This window comes from Salvelinus alpinus, chromosome 10 (assembly GCF_045679555.1).
Source record: "Salvelinus alpinus chromosome 10, SLU_Salpinus.1, whole genome shotgun sequence".
In the NCBI taxonomy this organism is placed as follows: Eukaryota; Metazoa; Chordata; class Actinopteri; order Salmoniformes; family Salmonidae; genus Salvelinus; species Salvelinus alpinus.
Window position 1 is genome coordinate 14,028,195 of NC_092095.1, and position 15,616 is coordinate 14,043,810.

At 42.3% G+C, this 15,616-nt stretch overlaps 1 protein-coding gene across 1 annotated transcript in view; it reads right to left on the minus strand.

Annotated features, from left to right (window-relative positions):
* Positions 1–15,616, minus strand: part of LOC139531436 (pleckstrin homology-like domain family B member 1) — an 82,220-nt gene that overhangs the window by 36,901 nt on the left and 29,703 nt on the right. The window contains exons 6-7 of the mRNA XM_071327884.1: positions 10,655–10,839; positions 6,962–8,089 (exon numbers count right to left, since the gene is read on the minus strand). Coding sequence (XP_071183985.1) covers positions 6,962–8,089; positions 10,655–10,839 — 1,313 coding nt within the window. The remainder of the gene's footprint in view (positions 1–6,961; positions 8,090–10,654; positions 10,840–15,616) is intronic.

Below are 15,616 nucleotides of genomic sequence, written 5' to 3' on the forward strand. Positions count from 1 at the left end.
ATCAAACCCTTATCGGAGATTGCACTCTGTGGATGGACACATCACCAAACAAAGGGAGAAGTCGTTTGGGACCCGAAAGGATGTGACCTGACATGAATCAAAGAAAAAGACGAGTAGGTGCTCATCATGAACAAGATTGAACCAGTGGAAGGTGAAGACCTACCCCTGCACCTGAACAGGAAGAACCTGTGACAACAACAAGGGTGGCGGCTGCTGTGACGACCACAGTAGCTACCACTAGATGACATCGACTGCCCTTACCAAGCAGACCACCGTGCCAACAAAGCAACCTGAGACATCAGTCAGGAGAGTTTTTACTGATATTTGAAACTTTCTGATAAACTCTAATGATCTACCTCAAGATAAGAACATTGAAAAAGCAACAGAATTAGATATATCAGAATCAGAACCACTCAGGGACACTACATGAGAAGAAGTAGTGAAGAAGGAGTGATACGAATGGGCTAAGTATATGGCAAACAGACACAGAATGGACAATTGTATTTTGTGAAGAAAATCACCTTTGTCTGATCTTTTAATAGTGTGAACCAGCATCATGTAAAAACTGTGTAAGTTGTAAAAATGACTATTGTACCAATAGAAAGTATTCTATTCCCTTGTGTGACATAAAATGTAGGATTGTTCTGGGTAAGTACTAGGGGTAAAACTATGTTGAATGAGACCATGCTGGGAGACAATGATTGTGTTGCCTATAATATTAGAACTGAATTAAATGTACCTCAATTAGACAGAGGTACCGTGGTTAAAGGAAAATATGAATGTTTTTACAGCCATGACACCGAAGGAATTGATGTAGGAAACACCACTGTAGAATGTGATACTATTGGGGTGTTAAGAGAATGTGGGAGTTCGTAAAAATAATGATAAAGGGTTGTGTGGTCACATAACTCAGGTTGCGCCATCTCTTAATATGTTGAAAAATCAAGACAGAGGTATTGCTGATAGTCTCTGGATGTGTGGAAAAAACTAACTGTTGAATGTATTGCCTGATGGATGGATTGGTCTTTGTGCCTTAGTTAGAGCAATTAAATAGGTTACTATTATTGAATCACTCCATGATGACTATGTTAAAACCTAGAGTTAAAAGGGTTTATGATAAGGATCCTGAGGTATATCTTAATGCAATTGGACTGCTTAGAGGTCTACTTAGGGATTCCAAGGCCAGAGAGGAGGTTAAATCAGGATTTGAATCTATATTTCTGTGGATAACACCAAATATGAACTTAGAATGGATTAATTATATATGATATAATCAACAGGGATTCATTAACTATACTTAATTGGCTCTTAGTGGAGAAGGGTGGAGTTTGTGTCATGTTTGCTAGGATGACCATCATGTTGGGAGGAGGGTTGTTGGCTTTGGGTATTGCATTTTGCTGTGTTATACCCCTGGTAAAGTCAATTGTGGTTCAGACAGCAGTTAAATTCATGTCTGCAAGGAGGATCATGTTGAAATGCTTAAATTTAGAATGATGTTGTGTCAATTTTCTTTTGTAACTGCATGTAGGTCTTTTATTTTTTCCTTATTCATTTATTATTATACTCCTTGTATTATTTTGATTTTCACATAACTGAGATAACCTCAGGCAAGGCTATTTACCTACACGCTCATGCTTCATCAAATATGTAATATTTTATCCTTATATTTTTATACCAAATTTGATCTTTTACTCTTATGAATATTGGAGATGTTTGGTCTAGTTGGTTTTCTTTAATGTTTCTGATTGGATCTTTTACTCCTATTTCACATTGGAGATGTTTGGTCTAGTTGGTTTATATGCTTCACTTTGTTTTTATTTTTTGTATTTTCTTGTTTATCATAGGTATTTTCATTTACTATCCCAAAGTCTTATTTGTATCATTTATGTGGCTAAATAGCCCCAGAGGGGGGATTGTAGTAGTAACATAAGACACATGGATAACATATAAAGACATAAGACAGCTGAACATTAAAGTAACGAACCACATGTTCACGTTGATCATGAGACTGTGGTAATGGAGATATACTAAGAGACGTTCTGGCCCTCTTATTTTCTCCATTGTGCTGACAGACTGACCAGACACATGGGCACCTAAAACAATTGGACACACTAGACTTATAGTCTACACATTCCACTAAAAGCACACATACCAGAGAAATATGCTTAAGGCAACTGGACACTAATGATAAGAAGAGACATAGAGTCTGCCAATTCCAATAAGGACATACCAGAGAACATGCTGGGGCATTGAATTAAATACAGGGTTGAGTCATAGGCCTAGAGGGTAGATGGACATAGATTATTTTTAAGACAAGCATGGGTCTGGCCACTATTATAATTTAACTGAAAGCAGATAATGGGCGTTAGTAGGCGTGAACAAGCAGGAAGCCTGAACTAAAAAGATAATGATGGCAGGAAGAATTAGGGGAAGTATGCTTATTTGCATATGGGGTGGACCCATATGCTATTTATGTATAAATGTTGGAACCGGGGTTGGGAAGCGGTGTGTGTTCCGCGGGGTGTGTTCCGCGGGGACATGCCAGTGGGCTGTACAGTTGTAATAAAGAGCATGTTTGATTTTAAAAGTTCTGGTAAGCGTTGTATTTGAAAATGATTTTCCACGACATCTCCTGCCAAATGTATGACCATATTAGAGACACATATTGGCCTCAGATTACACAGACCCACAAAGAATTCGAAAACAAATCCAATTTTGATAAACTCCCATATCAAATTAAATCAAATTTGATTTGTCACATGCGCCAAATAAAACAGGTATTAGTAGACCTTAGTGAAATGCTTCCTTACAAGCCCTTAACCAACAATGCAGTTAAGAAAATAATTACAAATAGTTAAAGAGCAGCAGTAAAATAACAATAGTGAGACTATATACAGGGGGTACCGGTACAGAATCAATGTGCGGAGGTACCGGTTAGTCAAGGTAATTTTACTAATGTAGGTAGGGTTATTAAAGTGACTATGCATTGATAATAACAGAGAGTAGCAGCAGCGTAGAAGGGGGGGGGGCAAATAGTCTGGGTAGCCATTTGATTAGATGTTCAGGAGTCTGATGGCTTGGGGGTAGAAGCTGCTTAGAAGCCTCTTGGACCTAGACTTGGCGCTCCGGTACCGGTTGCTGTGTGGTAGCAGAGAGAACAGTCTATGACTAGGGTGGCTGGAGTCTTTGACACCGCCTGGTATAGAGGTCCTGGACAGCAGGAAGCTTGGCCCCAGTGATGTACTGGGCCGTACGCACTACCCACTACCCTCTACCTACTATTGGGTGAAATAACACCGTGTGCAATTACAGTAGAAAGATTTATGACCTCTATTGAAGATTTTCCAGTACCTATACTGTTTTCTTAGAAGTAGTAAGCAGAATCAATACAGGGTTAAACATTAGACAAGTGTAAACATAATGTAATCAGAAACCATGTGATTATGCAAAGCTGGATCAACACAAGCCTAGTCATTGTGGGTCATGCTTGGTCTTGTGAAGGCCTTTGGACAGGAGCATTGGTTAATCATTTATAGGCACCATAGGCTTGGACTTGTGAAGGTCAATGGACAGGCAAATGAGTTAATCAGTTATAGGCACCATTAGACATACACCTGCATCAGGAGTGTGCATGTCTGTTTATGTTTGTGTAATTGCTATGGTCACGCCACCAATAGAATCTATGCCCTGATGTCTGTGCCAATAAGAAAGTGTAAACAAGTCAGAAGTGAGACTGAAAGAGGTTAAAGGCTAAAGGGTATTAATAATTTACAAAAAGTTGAGTGACTATGTATGTTATGTAAGGGTAAAACTGTATAAAAGGAGAGTGCTGAGACTGGAAAGATCAGTTGGTCCATGGGCCGGCTTGGCTTTGTTACTTTGTAATAAAGTCTATTTGAAAGTCTATTTGAAGTTCCGGTATCTGAGAAATATTGAGAAAATATTTCCACGACACCTGTTACCACAAGAAAAGGGCAACCAGTGAAGAACAAACACCATTGTAAATACAACCCATATTAATTTATTTTCCCTTTTGTACATCACTACAACACTGTATATAGACATATGACATTTGAAATGTCTTTATTTCTTTATGGAATTTGTGTGAGTGTAATGTTTTTATTGTTAATTTCACTTTTGTTTATTATCTATTTTCACTTGCTTTGGCAAAGTTAACATACAGTGCATTTAGAAAGTATTCAGACCCCTTGACTTTTTCCACTTTGTTACATTACAGCCTTATTCTAAAACTGATAAAATCTTTTTTCCCCCTCATCAATCTACACACAATACCCCATAATGAAAAAGCAAAAACTGTTTTTTAGAAATTTGTGCAAATGTATTACAAAAAAAATTAAATGAAATATCACATTTACATAAGAATTCAGACCCTTTACTTAGTACTTTGGCAGCGATTTCAGCCTCAAGTCTTATTGGGTATGACACTACAAGCACACCTGTATTTGTGGAGTTTCTCCCATTCTTCTCTGCAGATCCTCTCATGCGCTGTCGGGTTGGATGGGGAACGTCGCTGCACAGCTATTTTCAGGTCTTCCCAGAGATGTTCGATCGGGTTCAAGTCCGGGCTCTGGCTGTGCCACTCAAGGACATGCAGAGACTTGTCCCCAAGCCACTCCTGCGTTGTCTTGGCTGTGTGCTTAGATTCGTTGTCCTGTTGAGGAAGGTGAACCCTCGCCCCAGTCTAAGGTCTTAAGAGCTCTGGAGCAGGTTTTCATGAAGGATCTCTCTGTACTTTGCTCTGTTCATGTTTCCCTCAATCCTGAGTAGTCTCCCAATTCCTGCCGCTGAAAAACATCCCCACAGCATGATGCTGCCACCACCATCCTTCACTGCAGAGATAGTGCCAGGTTTCTTCCAGACGTGATGCTTGGCATTCAGGCCAAATAGTTCAATCTTGGTTTCATCAGACCAGATAATCTTGTTTCTCCTGGTCAGAGTCTTTAGGTGCCTTTTGGCAAACTCCAAGTGGGCTGTCATGTGCCTTTTACTGAGGAGTGGCTTCTGTCTGGTCACTCTACCATAAAAGGCCTGATTTGTAGAGTGCTGCAGAGATGGTTGTCCTTCTGGAAGGTTCTCCCATCTCCACAGAGGAACTCTGGAGCTCTGTCAGAGTGACCATCGGGTTCTTGGTCACCTCCCTGACCAACACCCCCGATTGCTCAGTGTGGTTGGAAGGCCAACTCTAGGAACAGCTTTGGTGGTTCCAAACTTCTTCCATTTAAAAATAATGGAGGCCACAATGTTCTTGGAGACCTTCAATGCTGCAGACATATGTTGGTACCCTTCCCCAGATTTGTGCCTCGACACAATCCTGTCTCAGAGATCTACAGACAATTCCTTCGACGTCATCGCTTGATTTTTGCTCTGACATGCACTGTCAACTGTGGGACCTTACATAGACAGGTGTGTGCCTTTCCAAATCATGTCCAATCAATTGAATTTACTCTAATCAAGTTGTGGAAACATCTCAAGGATGATCAATGGAAAAAGTATTTACTGGAGCTCAATTTCCAGTCTCACAGCAAAGGGTCTGAATACTTATGTAAATTAGGTATTTCTAAAAACCTATTTTCACTGTCATTATGGGGTATTGTGATGTCATTATGGAGTATTGTGTTTAGATTGTTGAGGGAAAAAAACTTGAATCCATTTTAGAATAAGGCTGTAACGTAACAAAATGTGGAAAAAGTCAAGGGGTCTGAATACTTTCCAAATGCACTGTTTCCCATGCCAACAAAGCCTTTTGAATTGAATTGAGAGGAGAGAGAGAGAGAGACAGCAAGAGAGCGAGCGAGAGAAAGAGCGAGAGCGTAAATCCACCTGCGGTATATTCCTACTCATTAATTCAATCTGGTTCTAACCCACATCTGATGTTTCTGTTATGGGTTCCAAAATGACCCGTACCAACCCAACTGGGCGGAACTCCAGATGGCCTGACTTATGGAACCACACACACACACACACCACACACTCACAAACCACACACACACACACACACACACACACCACACACTCACACACACACGGAGAGCCCAAAGAAGTCTGTGCTTTCCTCTGAACCAGACCCAACAAAGTGAAGGAGTGAGAATAGCTACGTATCTTAGCATAGGCTAGCAGCCAGAGGTCTTAGCACTGAACCTCCCTCAGGGAATGTGTGTGTGTGTATATTCATCTGTGTGTGTGTGTGTGTGTGTGTGTGTGGATGTGTTTAACTATTCTTGTGGGGACCAGAAGTCCCTACAAGAATAGTAAACAAAGTAAAAATTGACCAACTGGGGACATTTTGTTAGTCCCCACAAGGTCAAATGCTATTTCTAGGGGGTTTAGGGTTAAGGTTAGAATTAGTGTTAGGGTTAGAATTAAGTTAAATATTAAGGTTAGGAGCTAGGGTTAGTTGTAGGGTTAGGGTTAGGAGCTAGGGTTAGGTTTAGGGTTAGGATAAAGTTTAGGTTTTTGGGTTAGGGTTAGGGTTAAGGTTAGGGTTAGGGTTAGGGTAAGAGTACGGGTTAGGATTAGGGTTAGGTTTAGGGTTAGGGGTTAGGGAAAATAGGATTTTGAATGGGACTGAATTGTATGTCCCCACAAGGTTAGCTGTACAAGACTGTGTGTGTATGTGTGTGTGTGTGTGTGTGTATATTCATCTGTGTGTGTGTGTGTGTGTGTGTATTCATCTGTGTGTGTGTGTGTGTGTGTGTGTGTGTACGCCCAAACAGCGCACCTCCTGAACAATGTCTTCAAGAGGTCGAGAGGTAAGAGGGAAGTTATCCGATTCCACCCATCCTGTTCCTCATTTAATTACTATTTCATTTGGATCATTTCACACACACACACACACACACACACACACACACACACACACACACACACACACACACACACACACACACACACACACACACACACACACACACACACACACACACACACACACACTACTCACCAGTCTCTCCACTTCCTGTTCTCGTAGTCTCTCGTCTCTCTGGCGATGGTGGTAGTCAGTCAGTTCTTCTTTCCCACTCAGGGAGCTGATACTGCCACTCCTCACCCTGAACCCCCCTGGTGGGGTCAACCCCGCCCCCAGCCTCACCCCTCCCTTTCCGAATGATTGCCTTCGTTCCTCTAATCCTAGCCCAGGCTCCAGCCTTCCCCCCCTGTGCTCTCTCCCCCTCTCCCCCAGAAAGAGCTCTGGTCCTGGGGAGGCTCCTCGGCTGGCTGACCTCTTTGGCTCCTGAAGGCTGGAGGTGGAGCTGGTGGAGGTGAGGCTGAGTTTCTTGGCCACACGGGGGCTGGAAGAGCCCCCTGATAGGAACTGTGCGGTCCCGTCTGGAGGGGCCTGGGTGGGAGACTCAGGGATGGAGAGAGAGATGGATTCCACCCCCTCTCCTTGGTTCCGGTTCATGTTTTGGGCCTGGCTGTAGGTGAAGTTAGTGATTTGGTTATGGTTGTAGTTGTTGTTTGTGGTGTGGTTTTGGCTATTGTTGTGAGAGGAGTTGCGTAGAGGATTAGAGGTCAGGGGGAGGGAAAACAGGTCCAGGGCTCTGTTGTCATGGGAACGAGGTGATGATGAGGGGCAGAGGCGGGGCAGTGAGCGGCTGTGACTTTCCATTATGCCGACTATAGACCCTGCAGAGTACTTCCTGGTTCGGTTGCTAGGCACCGGCTCATGGTTGCCGTGGCTTCGGAGTCCCAGGCGGGGGCTGGAGGGCATGCTGGCTGCTCCACTAGTTGGAAAGAGGGATGAGGGTGGAGGAGAGGAGAAGCTATCACCACCGGCCACTGAGTTAGAGGAACCTCCACCGTTCCGCATCGACAACAGGGGGGAGGAGTTTGGGTTTAGTGGGCGTCGTCCATTACCAGGGGAGATGAGCAGGCTGTCCTGTGATTGGTAGGATTGTTTCCGGGTCACGGAGGTTCGGGAGGAAGGGGGGTCTGAGCGCCGAGAGGGGGAGCGAGGGGCGGCAGCTTTGCCAGAGAGAGGAGGACGATCAGCGCCGTAGAAACGCCTAGCCTGTTCCTGATAGGCTGACCACATCGAAGTGGGTGAGGTCACAGGCGTGGTGGGTGGAGACTGGGAGGGAGAGAGAAGAGTAGAAGAAAATTCATTAGGAATGTCCATCTAGCAGGGGTACTCAACTACTATTTGAGAAGGTCCGGTCACGCAAATTTCCTAGGTGCAGTGGCGACCCGTCATTCAGGGCACGTGAGGCAGATTTTTTTGGGTTGTTGTTGCCTGTTATTTTGGCATTAATACATTTCAAATATCAGTTTGCAAACATAAAAAAATAAATCATAATCATTGAGTTAATAAAGCTGCATACAAACATGGTCTCTTTTTTGCTTTCTTGAGTAAGGCAGCTCCAAAATGCAGGTGTTTTCTGTGGTGGTGGGGCAGCCAGCGGAAAATACGGAGCGTAGGGGTTGGTAAACTTTTCTAGTTGGGCTGTGATTGGCTCAATGTTCTGTCACTCATGGGGACATTACGACGCCACAAAATCTACGGGGAGAGCTCAAAGATTCAAGCCCCTTGGGTGCTGCCATAGTTACAGAAGTGCCCATCTAAGAAGGCTCAAGGTCATTGGCCAAAGATCAAATGACGTCAAATCACATATCTACAGTAGCTATGATTGGACTGTCAAAGTCATACTTTCAAAATCTTAGCTAGCAAGCTATCAGTCTTCATCATGAATCAAGTCGACAATCTACTGGCAAATTATTTTCCTTACTTGTCATATGAAGAGAAACTATAGATAAAACGTATCGGTGCTCATCGGCCATAAACATTACACAACAAGTTGGAAATCGCAGATTCAACAATGAGTGATTTGGAAGGAATCAGTGGCTAACTGCAAGCATTGCAAAGCATCACTAGCCTGCTATTCAGTGGAGTGGCTGTGTAGTCCGAGTCTGGGTTCAAGGGTCTCTTTTTCAAGCTTAAAAGGATAAACATTCTGCACATTTCAAAACAACTGGAAACTAGGAACTGCGACTCCAGTGAGTTCAAGACAACTGGGAACTAGGATTTTTTTTTTTTGTTGCTCTGACTGGGAAAATACGTTTTGAACGGACATCCAACTCAGAATTCCAAGGCGGGAACTCGGGCCTCTTTCTAGAGCTTTGACCTTAAGATCACTAACGTCATGCTTCAACCTTGTTCTTTTCTCTCCATTTTCCAGTTGTCTTGAAAGCACCATAAATCCAGATAATGCCAGACTTTGATGACAGTTTTATGACCAAACATTTTATTGCAACAGTGGTAAGACGTTGGGACTGCTGTTGGGGCAGCTTTATGTAGGCACCAGTGGTGGAAAAAGTATCCAATCGTCATATTTGAGTAAAAGTAAAGATACCTTAATAGAAAATGACTCAAGTAAAAGTGAAAGTCACCCAGCAAAACACTACTTGAGTAAAAAAAAGTCTAAAATGATTTGGTTTTAAATATACTTAAGTATGAAAAGTAAATGGAATTGCTAAAATATACTTAAGTATCAAAAGTAAAAGTCTAAATCATTTCAAATTCCTTGTATTAAGCAAAGCAGACGGCCACATTTTCTAGTATTTTTTATTTACAGATAGCCAGGGGCACACTCCAACACTGAGACATAATTTACAAACAAAGCATGTGTTTAGTGAGTCCGCCAGATCAGAAGCAGTAGGGATGGCCAGAGATGTTCTCTTGATAAGTGTGTGAATTAGACAATTTCCCATCCTGGGAGTTATCAAAAAGTTATCAAAAACATAAATAGTAAAGATACCCAAAAAACAACTTACATGTAATTAGTATTTAAAGTATTTTTACTCAAGTACTTTACACCACTGGTAGGCCCTAACAGTTTGTGGCACCATTTGGCACCGTTATAGTCGAATTGAGTTTGCCCCACCATGATGTACATGCTAAAATCACCCCTGCCTAGGTGGCAAAGTCTGGATGGATATTCAAATCAAATCAAATCGTATGTCACATGCGACGAATACAACAGGTGTAGTAGACCTTACAGTTAAATGCTTACTTACAAGCCGTTAACCAACATTGCAGTGAAGAAAAAATAAGTGTAAGTAAAAATAATAGGTTAAAAATAAGTTTAAAAAAATAAATTGGTAAGTAAAAAATACTTTTATTTTGTAACAAATAATTAAAGAGCAGCAGTAAAATAACAATAGTGGGGCTATATACAGGGAGTACCGGTACAGAGTCAATGTATGGGGGGCAGCGGTTAGTCGAGGTTATTGAGGTAATATGCACATGTAGGTAGAGTTAAAGTGACTATGCATAGATAATAAACAGAGAGTAGCAGCAGTGTAAAAGAGGGGGGGGGGACGACAATGCAAATAGTCTGAGTAGCCATTTGATTAGCTGTTCAGGAGTCTTATGGCTTGGGGGTAGAAGATGTTAAGAAGTCTTTTGGACCAAATTATACTGTCATTTATTGACTTAGTAATAAACCCCCCCAACTCACAATGAATGAAACCCCAAACTATTCAAACAGTTCATGCCCCTCTTGAAGGCGGAGTCACAATACTCAGTTTCTCAACTTCTACACATTTTGCCATGGGGAGGAGATCCGTATCGACCCCGTTCTGGGTCTGCCTGTTGAGTATGGTTGATCCTGCTGGGAGAGCTTTACAGCTGTCATACCTGTGTCATACTGAAGTAGGAGGGCCGAGCGTCCCCATTGGCTCTCAGGCTTGTCTCCAGGGCGATCTTCTTGCGTTGTAAGGTGTCCATCAAATCACAGAGCTCTGAGGCTGAGCGCATCCCTCTGGCGTTGCTGGCCTCTCCCACCTCCCCATGTCTGTAATCACTACTAAACTTCAGATAGTCTTGGGGGGGAAGAAAGAAAGAAAGAGAAAGAGAAAGAGAAAGAGAGAGAGAGAGAGAGAGAGAGAGAGAGAGAAGAGTTGATGCATAAGACATGTTATTTAAAAAGTGTCCATCTTCATCGTTAAGTGAATGGTGAAAAAAAACACATTTACATTAGCAGTCCCTGTCCATTGGTTGTCCGTTTAGTCTGTTGAAGCCTATTGGACTGAGGAAGGGGAGAGGTATTAATAGCTCTGTGTATACGTGGGCAGTGTGTGCCGTCTCATTAGGAGTGAGGGTGAAAGTTGCATGGTGGATGTACGTGCAGCTAAGTCGATTCCTAGCTGGGCTTGGCAGAACACCCATAACCCAAACAGCAGAGAGCTGCTATACAAATGGCCCATAACACAGAGGGCCTGACAGCAAACACACACACACCTATCCAAAACTAATACACACATGGTAGTTGAGGTTTCTAAAAGTAGCAGAGCAACTGACTTCCTTACTTTGGAATTTGGGGAAATAAAAATACTGTAAGCGGCCAGGAATTTCCTCAATTCCCCCTGACGGTTCCATTTCCCCTCCATCATCACTGATCTGAAAAGACTCTGTAGGTGAAAGCAATGGAGAGGAAACCTAGTCATTTTACTCATCAACGATAGGTAAGGGAAGAAATGTTTCCCTGAGTAATGAGACAGTTCTATCCATACCATCAAGACATGGCATGACCTCCAAGACACACATATAACCACTAAACGTAGACGGGGACGTGTGTATCTACCCAGCTAGCACGTAGTTCCTTGGAAGTTATGGGAATAAACGTTTATTGTTTCCCATTGGTTCTGGGAATTAAGCCAAAAGTATCCTGATTGATAAAACTAAATGTTTTTTTTTAAACATTCTGGGAATGGAATTGAAACTATCGCCTGTTCTGGGAACATACAAATCAAATTGTATTGGTCACAAACACATATTTAGCAGATGTTATTGCCGGTGTAGTGAAACGCTTGTGTTCCTATCTCTAACAGTGCAGTAGTATCTAACACTTCACAACAATACACACATCCAAAAGTAAAAGAACGGATTTAAGAAATATGTAAATACAGTGGGGCAAAAAAGTATTTAGTCAGCCACCAATTGTGCAAGTTCTCCCACTTAAAAAGATGAGAGAGGCCTGTAATTTTCATCATAGGTACACTTCAACTATGACAGACAAAATGAGACAAAAAAATCCAGAAAATCACATTGTAGGATTTTTAATGAATTTATTTGCAAATTATGGTGGAAAATAAGTATTTGGTCACCTACAAACAAGCAAGATTTCTGGCTCTCACAGACCTGTAACTTCTTCTTTAAGAGGCTCCTCTGTCCTCCACCCGTTACCTGTATTAAATGGCACCTGTTTGAACTTATCAACTTTGAACTTGTTGCCCCACTGTAAATATTAGAACGAGGGAGGTTGCAGGGAGGTTCTGAGAACGTTTTACTAGGGTTGCCTGAAAGTTTTCCTGGGAGGTTTTATTAACGTTCTGAGAATGTAAATTCTAGGGTTGATTGGAGGTTTTTTAATAACTTCCTTAAAATGTTTACTGAATGTTTCAATACTACTTTTAATAACACTGCTAACTTAGGTTAACTGTTTTGAATTCCAGGCACAGATAGGCCAAATGGAAATTAATTTTCACAATAACACATTTCTTTATTTATTGTGACACGGCGACAGTGAGATTCGAACCTATGCTCTTCTGTCCTCTATCCATGGAATTAGTCCACTGTGTGCCACCAGGATGGAGCTAGCATGACATGTTAAAAAGAAAACTCATATGAAGCTGTTCATTTTAGTCTATTCAAACAAAACCCCATTTCAAAGTAAACACTCATTAAGATCCGGTGTGGCCAATCAGTGGCCGCGGCCAACCCACCTGAACAAGATAGAGGATAGACTATTGTTGTCGCTGAGAACTAAATGTATATGTTTTTAAATAACAATATTAGAGCATTTTTGGAATTTTACTAATGTTGTCTTATGTTTTTTTTATGGAAAGTTTTCTTAATGTTCTGAGAACATGACTTTAAATAGAACCATGAGGAAACGAGCAGAAAACGTTATGCTGAGGTACTGAAAATCCCACCTAAGAAACATATGGTTCTCAGAATGTTATGTGCTAGCTGGATATCCTGCACCATTCCAATAATGATGTGGATGTGGCACCACAATATGTCACCACAATGTGTCACCAAGAACTGGCAGAAGATTATTTTTCCTTTAACGAGTCCGACGAGCCCTACGTGAAGGACAAACTGCTTTCCCGGGAACAGACCCAAATCCCCGTCATTTGCGTGAAAAGAAGACGGAGAAAAAGAGGACGGAGGTCGGGCTGCCTTCTGAGAATTCGTAGGCGATCGAATAAACTCCCACTGCCTTCTGTTCTACTAGCGAACATGCAAATCATTGGAAAATAAAATCGAAGACCTACGAGGAAGATTAAACTACCAATGGGACATTAAAAACGGTAATATCTTATGCTTCACGGAGTCGTGGCTGAACGACGACATTATCAACATACGGCTGGCTGGTTATACAGTGTATCGGCAGGATAGAACAGCGGTGGCTAGTAAGACAAGGGGGGTGGACTATGTACAGTGGGGAGAACAAGTATTTGATACACTGCCGATTTTGCAGGTTTTCCTACTTACAAAGCATGTAGAGGTCTGTAATTTTTATCATAGGTACACTTCAACTGTGAGAGACGGAATCTAAAACAAAAATCCAGAAAATTACATTGTATGATTTTTAAATAATTAATTTGCATTTTATTGCATGACATAAGTATTTGATACATCAGAAAAGCAGAACTTAATATTTGGTACAGAAACCTTTGTTTGCAATTACAGAGATCATGCGTTTCCTGTAGTTCTTGACCAGGTTTGCATACACTGCAGCAGTGATTTTGGCCCACTCCTCCATACAGACCTTCTCCAGATCCTTCAGGTTTCGGGGCTGTCGCTTGGCAATACGGACTTTCAGCTCCCTCCAAAGATGTTCTATTGGGTTCAGGTCTGGAGACTGGCTAGGCCACTCCAGGACCTTGAGATGCTTCTTACGGAGCCACTCCTTAGTTGCCCTGGCTGTGTGTTTCGGGTCGTTGTCATGCTGGAAGACCCAGCCACGACCCATCTTCAATGCTCTTGCTGAGGGAAGGAGGTTGTTGGCCAAGATCTCGCGATACATGGCCCCATCCATCCTCCCCTCAATACGGTGCAGTCGTCCTGTCCCCTTTGCAGAAAAGCATCCCCAAAGAAGGATGTTTCCGCCTCCATGCTTCACGGTTGGGATGGTGTTCTTGGGGTTGTACTCATCCTTCTTCTTCCTCCAAACACGGCGAGTGGAGTTTAGACCAAAAAGCTCTATTTTTGTCTCATCAGACCACATGACCTTCTCCCATTCCTCCTCTGGATCATCCAGATGGTCATTGGCAAACTTCAGACGGGCCTGGACATGCGCTGGCTTGAGCAGGGGGACCTTGCGTGCGCTGCAGGATTTTAATCCATGACGGCGTAGTGTGTTACTAATGGTTTTCTTTGAGACTGTGGTCCCAGCTCTCTTCAGGTCATTGACCAGGTCCTGCCGTGTAGTTCTGGGCTGATCCCTCACCTTCCTCATGATCATTGATGCCCCACGAGGTGAGATCTTGCATGGAGCCCCAGACCGAGGGTGATTGACCGTCATCTTGAACTTCTTCCATTTTCTAATAATTGCGCCAACAGTTGTTGCCTTCTCACCAGGCTGCTTGCCTATTGTCCTGTAGCCCATCCCAGCCTTGTGCAGGTCTACAATTTTATCCCTGATGTCCTTACACAGCTCTCTGGTCTTGGCCATTGTGGAGAGGTTGGAGTCTGTTTGATTGAGTGTGTGGACAGGTGTCTTTTATATAGGTAACGAGTTCAAACAGGTGCAGTTAATACAGGTAATGAGTGGAGAACAAGAGGGCTTCTTAAAGAAAAACTAACAGGTCTGTGAGAGCCGGAATTCTTACTGGTTGGTAGGTGATCAAATACTTATGTCATGCAATAAAATGCAAATGAATTACTTAAAAAGCATACAATGTGATTTTCTGGATTTTTGTTTTAGATTCCGTCTCTCACAGTTGAAGTGTACCTATGATAAAAATTACAGACCTTTACATGCTTTGTAAGTAGAAAAACCTGCAATATCGGCAGTGTATCAAATACTTGTTCTCCCCACTGTATATATGTAAACAACAGCTGGTGCAGGATATCTAAGGAAGTTATAGTTTTTGCTCGCATGATAAGCTGTAGACGGTAGACTACACTACCGTTCAAAAGTTTGGGGTCACTTAGAAATGTCCTTGTTATTTAAAGAAAAGCAATTTTTTTGTCCATTAACATCAAATTGATCAGAAATACAGTGTAGACATTGTTAATGCTGTAAATTACTATTGTAGCAGAAAAGGCTGATTTTTAATGGAATATCTAGATAGGCGTACAGAGGCTCATTATCAGCAACCATCACTCCTGTGTTCCAATGGCACGTTGTGTTAGCTAATCCAAGTATATCATTTTAAAAGGCTAATTGATCATTGATCACACTATCTACCTAGAGAGTTTTCATCTGTATTTTTCGTAGCTGTTTATATACCACCGCAGTCAGAGGCTGGCACTAAGACTGCACTCAGTTAGCTATATTCTGCCATAAGCAAACAGGAAAATGCTCATCCAGAGGCGCGCTTCCTAGTGGCCGGGGACTTTAACGCAGGGAAACAAATCCGTTTTACC